General features: G+C 34.7%; 3 protein-coding genes across 3 annotated transcripts; 2 read left to right on the forward strand and 1 right to left on the reverse strand.

Moving 5' to 3' along the window:
• Nucleotides 1-849: 849 nt before the first annotated feature.
• On the forward strand, nucleotides 850-7635 carry LOC133874384 (uncharacterized). Its single transcript, XM_062312287.1, has 12 exons — nucleotides 850-1252; nucleotides 2792-2856; nucleotides 3397-3469; nucleotides 3681-3699; nucleotides 4243-4362; nucleotides 5195-5264; nucleotides 5706-5749; nucleotides 5846-5887; nucleotides 6134-6193; nucleotides 6363-6430; nucleotides 7214-7271; nucleotides 7357-7635. Exons 1-12 carry the CDS (start codon nucleotides 936-938, stop codon nucleotides 7447-7449), a joined length of 1029 nt encoding a protein of 342 aa, XP_062168271.1. The 5' UTR covers nucleotides 850-935; the 3' UTR covers nucleotides 7450-7635.
• A 5464-nt stretch (nucleotides 7636-13099) lies between these two features.
• LOC133872418 (alpha carbonic anhydrase 1, chloroplastic) lies at nucleotides 13100-16843 on the forward strand. Its single transcript, XM_062309922.1, has 6 exons — nucleotides 13100-13468; nucleotides 14104-14321; nucleotides 15659-15765; nucleotides 15862-15964; nucleotides 16112-16294; nucleotides 16548-16843. Exons 1-6 carry the CDS (start codon nucleotides 13390-13392, stop codon nucleotides 16686-16688), a joined length of 831 nt encoding a protein of 276 aa, XP_062165906.1. The 5' UTR covers nucleotides 13100-13389; the 3' UTR covers nucleotides 16689-16843.
• Nucleotides 16844-17702: 859 nt separating this feature from the next.
• Nucleotides 17703-19093, reverse strand: LOC133873865 (uncharacterized). The gene has a single exon (XM_062311646.1). It carries the CDS (start codon nucleotides 18879-18881, stop codon nucleotides 18045-18047), a length of 837 nt encoding a protein of 278 aa, XP_062167630.1. The 5' UTR covers nucleotides 18882-19093; the 3' UTR covers nucleotides 17703-18044.
• Between the last annotated feature and the right edge of the window lie 905 nt (nucleotides 19094-19998).

Below are 19998 nucleotides of genomic sequence, written 5' to 3' on the forward strand. Positions count from 1 at the left end.
GTCAAATATGCCAATAATTCACTACTCTCAAATGAAATTCTCCCAAAATAAAATCGGGCCGCTCCTATTTTTTTTTTTTAATCTATAAAAAAATGTCGGTGGCAGAGTAGATAAATGTTATCCAAAACAAGAGGATCCCCCAAGTCCCAACAAAGAGGACCAACTCCCTACCAACTAGACAATCAGTCCACAGCTTTGATTAGGACTTCTCAATAGGGATTGGCTTATATATAGCTATATATTTGTCTGCTTGTAGTTGCTTTTCTGATTCTGCTTTTTCTCGGCTGTATCTGTGAACTCACCCTTCTAAATAGGGTTGAGGCAGGTTCCTCCTTTTCAAAATTTACGGTTTAGCTTTTAAAATCATGCGTTATATAAAATCTTTTATAGAGTACAAAAACGTGATTTTCTTTTTAAAAACTTTCATAGTCATTTTTTATCGATGCTCCACAAACGGAACACGTTTCACGATTTTATTTATAGGCAAGAGTTTGGCCTACTCGGGCCTACTCAATTGCGGGCAAAAGCCCTCCTATGTTCCTTTTGGGTTATAAAATTTTCATCTAAAGCTGGTGAAATTAGACTATTACTCTTTTCGTATAAAATGAGCGCTTTACAATATTTCAGATTTATTTAATAGGAGTGGGTAGATAAAATGACGTGTTTTAAAGGGTTTCTCGTAAATTAAAATTAAAATTAAAATTAAAATTTAAAAAAAAAAAAAAAAAAAAAAAATTCTCACCCGTGGAGATATTTTTTCTACTTTACAACAAAAGGTCGAAAAGAGCATAAAAATCTGGTACGTTAACTGCGTTACCTGTCCCATTCTTCATTCTTGCCCACGAAAAACTAGGAAGTAATATAAAAATCCCCAAAGTCCCAACAAAAACCGCCAAAACTCTTGCTCTCCCCTCCACTCAGTCCACCGGGAAACCATGGCCACAGCTCTCAACCTCTCACCACCTTCACTTCTTCTCAGGCCATTTCCGCTCCGGAAATCACACAGGACCACAGTCTCCGTTAGAGCAACACCAAGCTCCTCCGATTCCAGTACTTCTGTAAGCACGGAAGAGGAACAAAAACAAGGCCTTTCACCATCATCATCATCATCATCTGTGACGTTTGCCGCTCCACCTGGTTTCAAGCCGCCGGAGCCGAAGCGGTTCGGGGTGAGACCCGACAAGACATGGGATGTTTTCGGGGCTTCTCTTGCGTTGTTTTTCCGGCTCGGGACAGGTGTTTTTGCTTCTGGGTATGGAATTTTTTTACTCATGCTTGTTTTGGATGTCTTGTTATATATCCATTGGTAGTCTTTCTGGTAGTCTTTTTGGTAGTCCATTGGTAGCAATTGGTAGTCTTTTTGGTTTTATTTTTGTTTCCCAGATTTTGAAATTTAGAGTTGAATGAATGAACCAAAATTATATTTGTGCACTAGGTTAAAAAAAGAATTCTGCTTTCTAGAGATTTGATTGTAAAAATGCAAATCTTTGCATTTGATTATGGATCTGAAAAGGTGAAGTTGATTTAATTTCATGCTAATGTTGTGAATTCTCTTGCTTCAAGGATAAATGTTTGTAAAATTTTTAACTAGAGATCACGAAGGGATTTGAAGGGTTTAAATATGAGTAATTCTATTAGTACATTAAATGTCCATAAAAAATTGAGGTGGCTTGTAAAATTACCATTAGATCAAAATCATCATTTGGTCAATCACACGCTCAATAGTGATTTTAAAAGCCACTTCATTTTTTGATGAATGCTTGATAGACATTTAATGTACTAATAGAATTACTTGTCTAATAGCCACCAAGTGGAATTGACTGGGAATTTTTTTCTTCTAAGCGAATTGTTACGAAATTATTTTGTAACGAGATAATTTGGGTAGGTTATTAGAGATAATCTAGGCCTACTTTAAACTTATGTTTGGAATTAAATTTTTCTGATGTAACAGTTCCGAAACTGTTTATGGAAATCTAGGGTTTGATTTATGGGATTGTAATGGAAATTGAGATAGAAATGATGAATTGATGAAAGGAATGGAAGAACAGTAAATCGGTAATGAAATCTACATTGAAATTGTATTGAAATTGGACTATTTGAGTTCTCCGGTCTCCAGAGCTATTCGAGGTGCTCAACCTCCATTTACCAAAGTAAACAATTCACTAATCAGATTATCCCTACAATTATACTCCTGGGCCTTATATACACATAGCCCCTAAGCTAACACTCTAACAATTGGAATGGGCAGCCCACTACTAAAACCCAGCCCATCCATTACTAATGGGACTATTACATCTGATAATTTTTATTAATATTAACGAGTCTTTATATATTCTTACAAACAGATGATGACAATAAACTCAAACTAATGATAAGCCTAACAAAACCAATCTTAATCATAAGTGATAAAACTAATCTTAGAATAACTATTAATCCTTATTAAATAAAATCCTATTCTAAAACAACTTCTAGCCTATCTCAACATATACTATCCGCAACATGAATTGACTGGGATTTGAAAGGATTAAGAATTGAATTATAACATCCTAAGGAAACAAGCAAGGGCTTAGATAATGCCCTTCAGTATATTGTTGTTAACAGACAAACATTAAAAGGCTATTTGGCACCAGAATTGAGCAAACCCTTAGGAATCTAGCCTCAACATGAGCTTATGTTCCCATCTGCAGAAAACAGATGAGAATTTGTGCTGTTGAAAGTGTTTTATCATATCTCTTGAATGTAGTTGTGGATACTTGCAGGGTTTTCCTAATGTTGGGTTGTACCGTGGCAGGTATTCTGTATCCTTCATTCCCAAGAATGAGTTTCCACCTGGCCAGTATGCTCTTGAAGCTTCCGGTAGCTTGAATTTTGTTATTGCTACTGCTTTTTCATCTTATAATAAGCTACATTGTGTAATTGTATTTAAATTGCTGGTGGAAGTGAAGGTTCCTACCAAAACTAGAAAAATGATACTTTTGACTGTCGAGGAATCTTATGACGTCCTAAGTTTAGATGCATTTACATTGGACACTATTTGAGAATTCTGATCAAGTATTAGTGTGCGGTTTACAAAAGAAGAGGAAGTTTTCTATTGTCTTTTGAGATAAATATCTTCCCAAGTTTAAGTTGTTCACTAATGAATAGTAGATGTTTTACAATGATTCAACTTCTACCTTACTTGGCAATACTAATTGCAGATCACTTTTATGCTTTACTCTGGAAGCCCTTATATACTTGATTCTGCTATTTTATGCCAATATTTGCTGTGGCTGGCCAAATCTTGTCTGATTGTTAATATCACAAATCTTGAAGGAGATTCTATGCTCATGTAACCTGTGTAATAAATGTACAAGTCTCTTTCGCTTCCTGATTTTCCCGTCTCGGGCCTAATAACAGATTTCAAGGTAAAGGAGACTTCAAAATTAGGCCCTCGGCCGGAGAAGCCTATTGAGATATATGAGTTTGAAAGGTATCATTTTTCTTGTCTGCTGAAATTAGTAGGCAGTAATTGACCTCAATGCTGAAATTTCTTTGCAGGCCTTTTATCTTCTTTTCTTTCATTCCCCCCCATGACTTTTTGTAATACCCTTGTGATGAACAGAGACTGACAGCTTCTTCTTTTTTTTTTTTCTTTTTTTTTTTTTTTTTTCCATATATTGATTATCATGGATCATATAAAGCTGTCCATTTTGTCGGAAGGTAACATCAATCCCCCAGGATTTCTATTTAATTTTGAGTGATATTTAAATTTTTGAATAATTTTTTTTTTACTTTTGTACTGCATAATTTTGTTAGAATGTATTTGATAGAAATAATATCCTAATTGAAACTACCTCATGCTTGATGCGCATGACTACACTCACTGTCAGATAATTTTGGACAGTTCCAACTGCCACGTAACTCTTGGATGGTGCGCCATGTATGAAACTTCAAGCACTTGAGTTAGCTCTTAAAATTAAATCTTGTGGTTTTAGGATCAGAATTTTAACGGTATATTTAATCTGAAAGATGGACCACTGTTGCAGTAACTGCTGACCAACAAAACAAAATGCTTAGCTTCACAAGAGTATGCTTAGACATGTCATCAGTGTGTTTTTTAAGATCCATAGAAATGTTGGACCTCAGGAACATCATTTTTGTTTTGCCAAGTGATCTAAGCAATTGCTCTATCAGTGCATTTTTTTCTGATATTTCTTTCTACGATTTTTTTTTGGTTTGGGCTAACAGTTTGAGTTTCTTCAGGTCAGGGAAATTGTTGCAGTGTTGGATCTTGATGTTCTGTTTTATCCTTGTCCAAAAAATGGTCCAAACTTCCGCCCTAAAGTTGTACAGATGGGTGGAAAGCAGCAGTTCCCTTACATGGTTAGAATTTTTTTTCTTAATTTGTTCCCCTCCCCATCCCCACTTCCAAGAAGGAAAAGAGTATATACAACTTGAATGGGAAATCAAATCATAAGTAAGAGAAATCCAAAATTGTCAATTTCTTGATATTGTACTTTGGAAAATCAAGACTTACAAAGAAAGTTAAAAGTGACTTCCTTTATTTTTGAATGCATTCGCATAAACAATTGCTGGTTTCTCATCACTTCTTTTCTTCTTTTTAACATTGTAACTCATCTGGGTGGGTATACGAAGTGGCCCTATCTTGGAGGGGTTCCTCGTCATAAAAATAAAAAATAAAAATAAAAATTGTAACTCATTAAACATTTTAAATATGATCTCTGGACGCTGAAGGTGTCACATATGAAATTGGAGACTCGTTTGATAATTTTTGGTGCCAGGAGCTCTTGCCAATGTTTGTACAGAGAAAAAACAAGGAAAATGAAAAGAACTGATTAAAGATCTGATTGATAAAAAAAAAAAACAAAACAGATGAAGGTAACATGCAATGAATCAAATCTTTAGTCATGTCTCTATACATTTTTCACCTTTGAATAATTGTCTCAAATGAATTAAATTGCTTTTAAAATAAAGCCAAGGTAAAACAGAATTTTATTTTGACTTAAATGGGTAAGAAATCCTTACCATTTTTCTTTCTAGTCAAACGAAATATCTTACAATTGTCATTTTTCAATTTCAATCTTTGCTTTTGTATTTTACATCTTCTGTAACATCATGTTTGGGTCTAACTTATTGCATTTAGGTATTAAGTTCAAGTGGGAGCTAATCTGTAGACTTCTTTTTCTTGTTGAAGGTGGATCCAAATACAGGAGTCTCAATGTATGAATCAGATGACATAATTAAGTATTTGGTTGGAAAATACGGTATGTGTGGTCATATTAACTTCCTTTCATGTGGTGCATTTCAATGTGTTGATTGTTTTTCCATCATTTGATAACCATTAGGTTGTATATCAATGAGGGGCATATATTACAAGTACACAATACAATATTTGGAGATCTCCATTTATTTTCATATGGCATAGAATAATACTAAAAGCTAGAGTTTTTTTTTTTCTTTGAGAAGTACTTAAATTTTTTCGTTTGATATATTGCCCTGGTCTAGATTGTGCTCTTTCCTTCCATGCCTTGATATTACTATGACAAATTAGTTTTGTTTTCTCATAATTTTGAAAACATTTCTTTTTCTTGAGTGACGGATTGAGTGTGACTACTATTTAATTTTTGTACTTGTTATACATTAAGCATTCTTGCTGTATAACAAAAATAGTTTACAATTAGTTCTGTTTGATTTCTTTTGGGTAGGTGATGGAAGTGTTCCATTCACGCTGTCACTTGGTCTACTAACGGTTAGCATTTCTTTCTTCTTCTAATTATTTGTTCTCATATGTATGAAGTGATTTTTGAAGTATATTATTTATTGCTTGCTGTTTTCCCTTTTGCAGACTTTGACTGCAGGCCTAGCTATGATTGGTCGCATGGGAAAGGTAAAATGAACTTGAACTCATTGCTTGCATAAGCCTCTAACTTTTGTTCCATGATGTTTAAGAATCTATTTTCACGTGTATTCTGCATATGGCAGGTCAATATTTCTTTTAGAAAGTTATAAAACTTGATAAAGTTGAATTCTAACTCATTTAAATCTTAGATTATCAAAATTTTGGCTCTGTTATTAACTATACAAGTAATAGCTATTAAAATCTTGCCTTGACTATCTCTTATATTTTACTCAGGGGAGTTCTTATGCTCCATCAAAACTGCCGCCGAAACCACTTGAAATATGGGCATATGAGGTTTGTAGACTATCAAATGATGTTTAATGTTTGGATTTGGATTCATAATCAATTTCTTAGTTGCGTTTTTAGGAATACTCTGACTTGATAATACTAGAGTACATGATACAGTGTAGCTGTGTTGTTTGCTTCTAAACTTTTGCTTGAAATGTTTATTCTTTGCTTTCAGGGGTCCCCCTTCTGCAAACTTGTACGTGAAGTACTTGTAGAGTTAGAGCTACCACACTTACTTCGCAGGTAAAGTCTGTCTGTCATGATCTGTTCAGTTAGGTATCTCCTAAAGCGTCTTTGTTTCAGTTGTTTTTTCAGCTATGCACATTCATGTGCCTACTGTCTTTTACTATGTACATAGGCATCTAGACAACTTGCGATGATTGCTAGGGTTACTGAGTCTACAATTATGGTTGTTACATGCAAAATTCTCTTCATGAAAGCAAGAAAAAGTGAAAAATCTTAATACTGACATCTACTCAAGTAGTTGATGAAAAAATTCCAACGAAGTAAACCTGCATCCAATTTCCCCTGTAGGTCGGGATAAGATGGTTGTAATAGTTTATGGACTTGTTTATGCACACATGTACTGTCTCATGAAATGGTATCCTCGCATATTCTTTGAGATCAGTACTATGCATATGCATCGTACATTGTTATGCTTGCTAATTTTATAATATGCTGTCTCTAGAACATTCATCATTGTCAAATATCTTTCTAAATTCTGTCAAAAGTATTTCATTTTTTAACTGTTATATCCACTCCCTCTCTCTCTCTCTCTCTCTCTAATCTTACTGAGTATGTTTTCTTCTCGGTGTAAACTACGTTTTGTAATCTTTATACTTTATTACTGTTCTCTGATGAAAAGTGTTTTCATCAGTTTTTATGGGATTTTATTGAAAGGGTCCGTTTGCATGTCTTTCTTTTGCATCTATGGAATACGAGTCACTTTCAAGATGCCTTGGTGGTGAAATGGCTTCTATATACTGAATCATGACCGACACATTTCAATACTGTTTCTCTTTGTAGTTGTGCCCGTGGCAGCCCAAGACGACAGATACTGTATGAGAAAGTTGGACACTTTCAGGTATTTTTTTCATTCTTTTCACATCTTCTTTCTCAAAAGTAATTTACTTGCTGATGATATGCAACTCTACAACTATGGTTGGCAGGTACCTTATCTAGAAGATCCAAATACTGGCGTGCAAATGTTTGAGAGTGCAGAAATCATGGAGTATATAAGAGCGACTTATGCTCTTCAATAAGCAGTTCTTTTTTCAAAGGCCCTTGAGAGATTTTGTTCTTTTTTCTCTTTTCATCAGTCTCTTCATTTCTCTTGTGAAAAATGTATAGGGGTACCTTTAAGGGATACTTTAATTTGTGAGATATAGTTGGTCTATAATATCTGATAACATTCTTTCTAGTGGAACAAAGTGCCCCAATTTGATGCACATTGTACTAGGCAAGTGGTTGATCGATAGCATGATGCAGTGATCTTTTCTTTTCTTTTCTTTTTTTCTTTTTAATGCGTTTGAGGGTGGGTTATCATGTTTCAGTTGATTGCATAACTTCTGCAAAATCTGTTTTTCTTCCTCATGGAAAAATAGCGATAACATCAGAATGTTTGGAATTTTGCATTAAGAGTCCGTTTTGCAGGCCTAAAAGTGTGTTTTTAAACAAAATCGCAGAATATCTCGTTTGAGAGTACATTTTTAACAAATGGTGGTTTGAAAACATATAAAAAAAAAAAAAAAAATTACGTTTTTAAATCGCAAGTAAGGAGATATGTTTTTAAAAACATACAATTTTAAAGGCTAAACTTATTAAATGTTTAACTGTGTTTTTCAAAAAATATTATACATCTACTTCTCTGAATTCTTTCTCTTTTTTATTAAAATAATATTTTTTAATGATTTTCTGTAGTGTATGGGAGAGAGAGAGAGAGAGAGAGAGAGAAAGAAACGAATAAAGATAGAGAAGAAGAGTTTAGAGAATTGATGGAGATGTATTTTAAGGGTTTAGTTAGCCATTTTATGTAGAGATCCAAAATGCATAAGCCATTATGGATGCTCCATATTAAATCATTAAATACCCTATAACAGTAATTCAGTAAATAAATATTTTATCTATCAAATACTGAGCAGAAATTAGTGAGTTCAGATATCTCATGGGCCACATTATATAAAATAAAAACATGGCATACCTTGTTAGTGATCAGTTCGCTGCATGTGCAGATTTTTGGGAGAGGGGTTCTGAATTTGAATAGGATTTCTCTATCCAATTAATGAGAGAAACATCAAACGGAACGCCACCTTCTCGCCTTTGACCAAGTTTTTAGGATTCCCGTAGTTTCAAAACGTGCGATCTGAGAAATAACGACTTCAAAACATGCGATTTGAAAATGCAACTTTTGAAAAGTATACTTTCGAAAAGAAAAAAAGAAAAAAGTGGGGAGTAGGAAGAAGCTTTTTCCCAACCTTTGGATGTATGTTAGATCTATAGAAGAATGTGGTAATGGTATGGTCCTCACATTGTGGGGACTGGAGTTGAGTATATTCAGTACTTTGGGCTTTTCACAGGCGTAGTGGGAGAATATATATCCCTGTTTCTGAAGCTGAGAAGAAAAGAGTTGTCCATCCAGGGATCCATTCTTTGTGGCAGTTGGGATCGGAGTATTATTGGGCATCTTCTTTCTCGATCACCTTTTATAAAGAAACAAAGATCGAGTTGCATCGATCTGATTTTTGGATGCCTGCTATTTTACATTATTATTCACCACCAAAAAGCATGCGCACATGCATTTCTGTGTCCAAAGCCGTAGATCGATACATGCTACTTTTCATCTGTCATTGGTGTCCTCTCAACCAGCCTAACTTTCATATAATTGTCTCCAAAACCATCATTTTTTTTCTTTCTTGCAGCCTTTCTTCTTGGCCAGTGAACAAAGAACTTTTAGACCCGACGAATTGTTTGGCCATTTTCAGTACTGTGTTGAATCTTCACGGGTGATTGTTGGGGCTCCCCGGCCACCCCTTCTTTGTAATCTTCTGTTATTTGATGTGTAATAATATTAATTATCTTATTAATAATTACTTGAAAAATACTGTTTGTTCTGTCCAAAATTATAATTTTATCAGGCTCTAGTGGATCTTGTGTTGTCCAGTATTGTTTCCAAAATGGAGGGACAAGAAACACAACACTGAGAAAGTCATGTGTGGTGGCTATAATCGTAGGAACCCATCTATTTTACAATGTTATACCCCCGCTTACATATATGAATATAATCATTTAATTTATATTTTAACATTCTCTCACGCACGTGTAGGTTCAAATTCTCTCTTAATAAGAGAAGCTCGATCGATACATAAAATATTTAATTGAAAAATGAAAGATGAATGACGAAGACAATGTTCAAACTTTTCTTTGCTCTAATTAAATTTATATTCTCGCACCCGAAAACGGTGGACAGGTGGCATTCGTCTTTGAACAATGATAATAAAGCTGAAGGTTGGGGGCTGTTGGGTACGTAACTGATTGGTTTCTCTTTAATTTTAGTCCACAACTTTGCCGTATTGGGTAAGATTTTTAGTGATTTCATATATTCCTTTCCTTTGATTAATTAATTGAATAAAAGGAAAGACTTAAAGACATTGGATCAGAAGCCTCTAATTAATCTTCTTAGAAAACAATTATGAAATGGTTGTCATTATTTTCTTTGAATCTTTTTGGTGAGTGGTGATCAGTGTGAGGGTGGGGGACTTGTTCTGCTGATGGAATGATAAAAGTTAAAGAACATGAAAAGCTAATGACTCTTGAGAATGACAGCATTTACATATATATATATATATATATATATATATATATATATATATATATATTGGCCAAAATTAATGAACAATTAATATGCAAGTCCACTCACCTTCCATTTACATCAGTTGACTCTTCATCTTTAATTATTAAGTTTATGAAATTTAAGCCAAGCTTAATTTCCCCAATTAACCATGATTTGATCCATTGGTCGCCTACTGAAATCGTTTATCTATAAATTTTATCTTAGTTTAATTTGATTCTTTTAAAAGCATATTACAATGTGAATTGGTCTGTGTATAACCTTGCTAGATGGACTGCTTATGCTGATGCTTTTTTTTTTTTTTTTTGGTTTTTTTCTTCTTCTTTTTTTCGTTAATATTGATTAAATAATAAAATTTATCTCTTTTGGGATAATTAAGTGGTAATTTAACGTTCTTTTGCCTTGTTTCTGTTGAGTCATTTTTCAGGAAAAAAAGAAAAAGAAAAAATTTGAGATCTTGATAAATATTATGATAAAATATTGGGAGTGCTGATCACTAAGTAATTAAGTGACAATTTCTTAATTAATTAGACATTTAGTGTAACAAAGAGGCTAGATTTTCACTGAAGAGACCATGCATTAAACTATTTTAATTTCAAGGAGCTCCTTAACCAAGTTAATAAGCAAGAAAATGTCTTCTTCTTTTTCTATTGACTTGGTTAAGGAACTCCTTGAAATTAAAATAATTTCATGCATGGTCTCTTCAGTGAAAATCTAGCCTCTTTGTTACACTAAATTAATGTCTAATTAATTAAGAAATTAAAGCAACTAGAACAGCTTTCTTAATCTTCCCGGTTCGTTTTCCTTTGTATTCTAATTTCTGTGGCTTGGAAAAAATGATGGAAGCTTGGCCTTTTAGTTTCATTGTCTGTTGCAGGCAGTGATCAACTGTTGATATATATATAAAATCACTCACCGATCGATCTTTAATACTGATTTACCCACAACCACTAAATAATTTCTTGAAAATTGTCCCTTATTTTGGTGGAGTGATTTTCTTAATCTATTGTGTGTATATATATTCATTCTTGAATAAATCCAAGCTTGTTTTAAAAAAATCAAAATCAAAATCAAAAGTATTGTACGTATTGACACTATCACGTCAACAGAGCGTGGTATATTAGTATATATGGTATGTCGTAGCATTACTCTTATCAAATGAGTAATATATGTAATAATATTATATTACTATACACCAACATCAATTTATACTCTTCTTGAATAAGTAATGCTATATACCACATCAATACTTTATAATTATCTCACTATGCTAATATAACAGTGTCGATTCACCCTTAAAAATAAAAAGAAAAGAAAACAATATATTAATAATAATGGTGAATTGACACCGTCACGCCAATAGGGTAAAATACTTGTGAAATATTAATGTGGTACGGTATATAGCGTTAGTCTTCTCGAATATAGTCAAACTGGTAATGCCATTGTTTCTTCTAGTAATTATTAATTTTTTTTTTTTTTTTTTTTTTTGGGAATAAATTGTAATGGCCAGCCGGGATCTTATCCATTTTCGGTGCTGTTGTAAATGGGGGCTGATCCTCTATGTGCCGTCGGGTTACGCCGAAAGTCGCCGACGCTGATGTGGACTTGCACATTACTCGTAGCTTTCAAACATTAATTCTCAAATGGAAGGTGAATCACCAAACACCCCTATAGGTTCAACTGGCATGGTGATGCAATCATCTGATTCGGTGGTTTCAGAAATTGACTTAAGTCTTCTTTTTTTATTTAGCAATAATAATTAATAGCAGAAACTTCATATATGTATTAACATATGTTCCTCTCCCCAAAATTTTAGAAAAATTGTAGTTTGTTTAAGGGGGTGAAGCGATACAAGTAATAAATTAAATGCTGTGAAAGCTAACGAATGGAACTGGAGTAGATATAGACATGCATGAACTAGTGGAGGATATATACAGAGGTGTCTTGAATATGAACGTTGCAAAGCTGACAGATTTGTCATGCAAACAGATTATGCTAATTCTGCTGCACATGGAGATAGACTAGCCAAAGAAGCAGATAAACAAGTTATGGCCGGGGATAAAGTTTTTGGATAGAAAAGATTCTTAATATGTATATGTGATGTTGTAGTTTTTTTTTTTTTTTTTTTTTTTTTTATAAGTAAATGTGATGTTGTAGTTTTAAAGCAACAAGCTCTATCCTTTTGAATTGGAATGAAGTACACAATTATTTTTTAACAAAAAAAAAAAAGCTTTTAATTGGCCATATATGTAAGAAAAAATATATATATAATGCACAAACAAGATTATTGTATAAGTCTTGGATTAATTAATTTGAATGTAATTATAGTAATCCTAAAGATCTTATTGAATATTGTTTAATCCTTAAAGTTCATAGCGCGCACTGCTAAATGCATATTTTATTCGATAATAACGTATTAATTAGCACTCTACTGTCTTAAAAATTCCTTACCTTTTTTTTTTTTATTTCACTATCCATCTCTAGCTCGTGCAATGCCCATGACACTTGAGACTACGTACGTACTAACACAACCTCTTAATTTCCATGATTTGGACAATATTTTATATAAGAGAAATGCAAAAACCACACATTTATTCCACTTTGATGATGTAAAACGGTTCAAAAGCTAATTGATCGTGTCACATCAACAAAATATGATAAAAGACTGGTGTATATCATTGCTCTTTCTGTATAATTTGTCTAGGTTGCCACTACTAACCCTTATTGTTACCTAATTATCTGTTATATCCTACCTTTCTGATTCTTTGACTAGCTATATATGATATTAATTGGTTTGTTGTTACAGGTATTTGATGGCCCATATATATTATGATTATCTGTCCTATACCTAATTAATTATCTTATTGAATTTGTATAAGACAAAAGTAGAATATATATTAAAAAAAAAAAAAAAAAAAAAAAAAAAACGACTGTCTAGCTCTTGATATTTTGAACGTAACAAATTAAACAAAACCAATTAAACTGAAGAAAAAAGAATATATACATATATTAATATATATGAGCCTGGAATAAAGTGTATAAATAGATAGAGACACACAAAAGAAAGGTGTTCCTAGAGTTTCGAGTAAAAAAAGACCAAATCTAGGAGATAGATCGAGCTCTCTCTAAATATAGCTCTGACTAGTAGTACTGGCATGGGGTACTGGTGGGCAGGGAGAAGAAACATAGCTAGCCATAAGCAACCTGGCCCTATATAAATACTTAGGGTTTGGTAATTAATTTGATTAGATAATTCTAACAGTCTAGCTTCTTAGCTTGTATTTTTTTTTTATTTTTTTTTTGGGTTTTCTAGCTCCAGGGGAAGGAGCTTGGATAGATATAATTATCACCGGCAATGGCCCCTGGATTATATTCCGTCCAAATCCTTGCGATAGCATTGTTGCTTGTTAGCACTACTTCGGCGAGTGATCCGGGTATGATCATCTCTCTCGCTCTCTCTCTCTCTCTCTCTCTCTCTCTGTGATTATCAGTCTCTGATCATATATATATATATATATGATACGAGGAAAAGTTTTGTGTTTTCTCAAATAAAATGATGTTTTTCTTTCTTGGTTTGATGGGTTTTGTTTTCTTGACGTCTTCGTTTTCAATCTCTGTGGAAGGAATTCTGACTTTCCCATGAAGTTCAGAATGGAATATCAGTTACTACTGGGTTCTCGCTGTGTATCAATGATATTGAAACTATTTCAGATAAATGCTATTTTGCAGACCGTTATACGATTATATCATAAAAATCAGTTATTAATTTTTATTTTTACAAGTTATTATTGATCGATCCAAAAGTTAATTTACATTGCCACTTCAACTTAATTGTATGACAGTGGTGTACTAAATATCATTTTTCTTCTTCCGGTATTTGTTATTGGACAAAATTTTTCTTCAAACTAATTAGACTGACATATAACTTTAGAGTATATAAATTAAATATTAACAGATCACATGCAAAACATGTGAAAATCAAGTAGTGCTCTAAAAACAAATATCAAAACGTGACCATGCATGTTACACTTTTTCTTAATGTTTTGATAAATTCCCGTGCATGCACCAGGCCTAAACCGGGCAGATTCGTTTGGTTATGTCGACCCGAATGGCCCTGCAAAATGGGGAAGCTTGAGCCCAAAGTTCACGGAATGCTCAAAGGGGAAACATCAGGCTCCTGTGGACATTGTGAAGGACGAGGTTGTCCATAAGAAGAGTTTGAAACCCTTGATTAGAGATTACAGTCCTGTAAATGCCACAATGATCAACAATGGCTTTAACATTGAGGTTTGTTCTTTTTTTTTGCCAAAAACATATGCTTGCATGCATCTTTTGTTTGGTAAGATTTGATCGAACAGGTAGGTCTCATATCATTCTCTCATAATTACTGTTCAAATTACTAGAAATCTGATCAATTCATGTATGATTCATTTATAAGCAAGCCGGCCACACAAGATCAAGATTCTCTATAATTGGATTGTCCGAATTTCAATAAAACTTGGACAGACACAATAAAAGGGGTTGCATGGCCTACTTGTTCAAAATAAGTAAACTCTGCATCTTAGGCTATTCACGGCTAGTAAGCTCCATAACCCCATCTTTAAGGGCTGAAATTCGAGCACCGGAATTATAGATCTATCAACATATATATATTCATTAGATTGGGAGGTTTAATTAAGACATAAACTTGTACCAAAATTTATGCCTAATCTAATATGCAAACAGACTGGCCGGGCACGTGGATATATAAATTATATGTAGACACCAAAACCAAATCAGGCCCAATATATGTCCTAACTGAAACCAAAAAAAGAAGAAAAACAAATAAGCATGACTTGTGGAGTCCAAAACCAAACAAATTGGACTCTACACCACACCACCTTCCAACCTAATCAACGCGAGACTCTTTTAATAGTTTCATTTGAGGCAACTTCCTTTGGAATATTGGGTACATGATTTTTAAGTAAATGAATGGATTAGAGTTCAAGGTTTAAGTATTTAATAATTTTGGAAAATTACATTTTCTACCCCCCATAAACTACCACCGGTAGGTAGGTTATTTATCCCCTTAAACTTTACTTAATTAATACAACTCGTACCTTATTTTAAAGTTGAGAAATTATTCATTTTCTTTTCATACGTGTTTGATCTTCTCCCATCCTCTGAGTCTTGAAAATCACTATTGGATCTGTGGGGTCCATGTGGGCCCCTCATATAGGCTTCGCAAATCTAATGGTGATTTTCAAAAGTGAGAGAATGGGAGAAGGAATTGAGGATGTGTAGCATATTTTTTTAAAGTTTCGGTTTTAGATTCTCGCATGGTCTGAACAACCATTGACTTAGAGAGAAAAGTAAGTAAAATGCCTTAATTGTCCTTAATGAGCATGCTTATTTTACCTTTTTTTTTTTAATCACAAAAATATTCTCTCTTTTGATTTCGTAAATTGACATAAGGGGTATTTGCAAATGAGGTCAATGACAGAAATTGGTTGATAAAAAAACCTTAGCATTAGAGACATCTTTCTAAAGAAAGAGCAGGAGTAGGGAAGGTCCAATATATGGGCCTGTGTTTTGGGTCTGGGAGTGATTCTTGCTCAAATGCGTGCGCCCCTTTCCCCATGCAGATTAAATTCGAAGGACATGTGGGAGTTTTGGTTGCAAATGGGAAGAACTTCACCTTGATGCAGGCGCACTGGCACACTCCTTCCGAGCACCGGATTAATGGCGTGCAGTATGCTCTCTCTCTCTCTCTCTCTGAGTCTCTCTCTCTCTCTCTCTCTCTCTCTCTCTCTCTCTCTCTCTCTGTGACATTTGATGATAACTACAGATTTCCGGGAGAGATGCATCTGGTCCACCGGGCAGCTGATGGCAACCTCTCAGTTGTCTCAGTCCTCTACCAATATGGTGCTCCCGATTCTTTTCTTACTAAGGTATATATATTTTCTTTTTCTCTTATTTTCATGTCAGAACATCTACCATTCTCAATGGAAAGAAAACAATGTATATAATTAATTAATTCCAAACCTGAGCAAGGAATTTGGAAATCTTGATGTTTATTATGGGGTTCATGGTTGCAGATTAAACGCAGTTTGGATGAACTGGGCAAGGAACAGTGTGCAGAGCATGAAGAGTCTCATATCCCCCTTGGGATCATAGACACTAAGCACATGAGGCGAAAGAGCCGCAAGTATTACAGATACGTTGGTTCTTTCACCACTCCCCCATGCACTGAGAACATCCTTTGGAACATCCTCGGCAAGGTTAATTAATTAAATTATTCATGTCATTAAGGAAAGAATTATGATTACAGATATCTAGCAATTTGAATAGTAAATGTGAGAGTACTTTTATAGAACCCACATTTCCGAATAGGTTTCGGACAATCCACCCATCTAATTGGGGAAGTAGGCCACATAAAAACGCTCTCACATTTACTGTCCAGATTGAATTCCTAAAAATTTGAATCCCACAAATACATGGACAGATAATTTGACATGGCTAACAAACGTGCAGGTTAGATCAATCTCCAAGGAACAAATACAGGCTCTCAAGGCACCATTGATATCTAGTTGCAAGGACAACTCAAGGCCGATACAGCCACTAAATGGGCGAAAGATTGAATTATATGATGAGTTGGCGCGGACAACTAATTAAGTTACTATCATTTTTACCGTAGAAAGAGTTAATCCATGTGTTCTAGCTAGCTTACGTGTGAACTTTATGGATCCAATTTTATTGTAAGCATCTCTTATGTAACACATGAAATGCATTAGAAAATGGAAATTCACCTAGCCTTATACTGCTTTTAATATTCTTTCATATGGCTATCGACTTAATTTTTCAGGATAAGTAGCGATTTGACATGATATTCAAACTATCTCATTTTTAATTAAAATAATTAACATGGCATCTGTACAAAACAATGATGGATTAGAATAATATAAATATCCTACACGCTAGTATGAAATATTTAGAAAATCCCAACCACTAACAAAAAGAAAAACATTTTTTTTCCGGGAAAATTTATATGGGAAATCTTTTAAGATAAGTTTTGAATAACTTTTTGGTACACATTTCTAAGCAGATTTCTTGTTTCCTCAGTTACAAATTTAAAAGCAACACATGATGGTAGGTGAGATAGCCACTTTCGATATAACATATGGTTTTAGCAAGGTGCCAAGGCTAGTCTAGACTATTCACATAATGGCATCCACATTAGGAGTCAATTGCGCCGATGCCCTTAACAGCGACCCCTCACCTGTGACCGCACAGTAAAGGCAACCACTAAGGACACAAATTTTCTTCATATTGGGCCCCTTGATCTATAAATTTATTGTATTTTTTAATACGGTGAGAATTATATAATTTTTTAATTTGAATGTAAAAAGCACTTGATATTTTAACATTATTATTAGAAAAACATGTAATTCTTTTAAATATATATGACAGAATTATAAAATGAGTTGAAGGAAATTTTTATCCCTGTAAAAAATACTAACGGCACACTTGAAAATTAATAAACTAGTCAACGAACTCATTTTGGGCCTAATCGATAAAGTTTTTCATCAAATTAAATTATAGAAAACTTGCTTCTGTCTTTTGAAGATATGACTTTAGGTAAATTTTTATTCGCTCAATTAAAGACTTATTTCATCAACACAATTCAAATTAAAAGAAATTTCGTTATATAAAAACTAGCACAAAAAAGAAAAATTTACAGCTGCTAATTCCAGAACACTCATACATATTTACAAAACCTTATCCTAAAAAAGGAAAGCAAAAGAAAAAAAATAATTAAAAACGTGTATAAAAACTCTAGTAACTATAAAATCACCTTTCACCCTTGGAGGGGGGAAAACCGTTATTTCAACGTGCCACGTCATCCAACGACCAATCGGTACTGAAGCGGGCCCCACTGAATACAGCCAATCGCGACCCTACCAACTTGCATGCCTGGAGCCCACACCGCTCCGCTCGTTGTCGCCACACGAAATTGAAAGACGAATCAGATCAAGCCACGTCTCCGGCCCACGAGTCGGACCTCCTACCGGATGCGAACCGATTCATGCCGCCTAAACCGAACGGTTCGATCCCCGAGACGCTCTTTCTTGGAGCGTCAGTTTCGGACGCCGTGCTGCCACGCGGTCCAATCGAGGCGCTAAATCTCGGAGGCGATTCAGTCTTCGGCGCGCTGATTCTAGACGCCCTCTTTTCTCGGGAATGGAACCGGAAAATAGCACGAACGGTGGCGAACAACCCCGTTTTTCGTTTTGGGGCCTGTTTCTCTTTCTCCGGCTCCCTTTCAGAGGACATCTGCCGACTCTTCATTCTGCGATGCCGATCCCGCTTTGATCTCACCCTTCCGATACATGAAACCTTCGGCGACGACGGTTCCACCAGCGGAGCCTCCGATTTGCCGACGGATCCGGACCGCTTCGGAAACAACCGAGTGTTTCCAGGTTTACCGTTCCGGCGGCTCTTCGCATCGACGAAACAAGACTTCTGAGGCTTCGGCAAGCCGATAATCGAAGCCTTGGACTTCAAGTTCCGAGAGAACCGCTGAGAGCTGTTGTTGGAGCTCGGGTTCAGATTCGGATTCAAGTTCGTCGAACTGACGCTTCCTTTGGCTGAGTCTTTCCGCTCGTAGAAGGCGCGCTGGTCGAACCAATCGAGCTCGGCGTCCTTGGAGAGCCAGAACGATTCCGGCGGGAAATCCGGAGGAACATCCTCTTGATCTGGCTGCTCCGGCTGGTGATGATCTCCGTCGGCGAGAGTTTCGCAGGCGATTCTCCGATCGGATCCGCCTGCACAGGCTGAAACTAGGGTTTCCAAATCAACTTGTGGCATCCTAATCGAAAACACACAATCAGAGTAAAACTCAGAGAGAGAGAGAGAGAGAAGAGAGAGAGAAAGAAAGATGAAGAAGAGGTGGTTGAAATAGAAGGTTTTATAAAAGAAAGAAGGAAATTTGAGTGTGGAAAAATCTGATGAGAGAGAGATTGATTTTTGGAGGGAGAGTTTCAACCTATTGACTCGTGCTCGGTGGTTCAGGTTTGGTTTTGTTTCTTTTTGGAGAGAGCGAGACTCGAGAAACAGAAAGAGAGGAATTTACTAAAAAAAATATATTTATTTTAGCTTTTTAGTCAAAATAATACGAAAGCAATCCGTACAAAACGACGTTTTGCTTTTCATTAGCCTTTCAAATATATATATATATATATATATATATATAGCTCACGGCTTACTCCACTGGCTCTAATTTTTAACTCCTCTTTCTTTCTTTTTTTCTTTTTTTCGGGTCGTATCTAAAGAATTCAACTAATTGAGATAAAAGGTTTTTAATTATAGGGTTAACGATAATTAAAGTGTCGAACGTTTTTAATTAAAGATGAATTTATAAAATTGTTCATCCATGTTAAGTTTCACTAAGCTTTATAAGTAATTTTAAAAAATTCAATCTGTAACTTGAAAAAATAAACGACATAAATTAAATGATTAGGAAAGAACTTCAGGGTGCGATTTAAAAAAAAAAAAAAAAAATTTAAAAACGCAGTTAAGCGTTTGACAAAATCGCAGTTTAGCCTTTAAAATTCTGTGTTTTCAAAAAAACATCATCTTACTTGCGATTTGAAAAAGCAGATTTTCTGTGTTTTTAAATCATAATTTTTAAAAACGCAGTTCCCAAACGATTTATGTTATGCGATTTGATTTAAAATCGCACTTATTGTTTACGAAATCGCAATCTCAAACGCATCTTTAGTCTTGTCTACCGTTTAATTTTTTACAGAAATATCTCCAATAATTTTTTCACTGGAGGCAAGCCAACCTCCACCAACCAATTATAATCCAATCTTAGTTTGTTTGTCTTGAACAATTGGAATAGATTATCAACTTTCAATTATGAGTAATATTAAATACCACCACCTCCATCTCACTGGGTTAACGTGGCTCGTCCATCAACTCT

Source organism: Alnus glutinosa, chromosome 7 (genome assembly GCF_958979055.1).
Source record: "Alnus glutinosa chromosome 7, dhAlnGlut1.1, whole genome shotgun sequence".
NCBI classification, from domain to species: domain Eukaryota; kingdom Viridiplantae; phylum Streptophyta; class Magnoliopsida; order Fagales; family Betulaceae; genus Alnus; species Alnus glutinosa.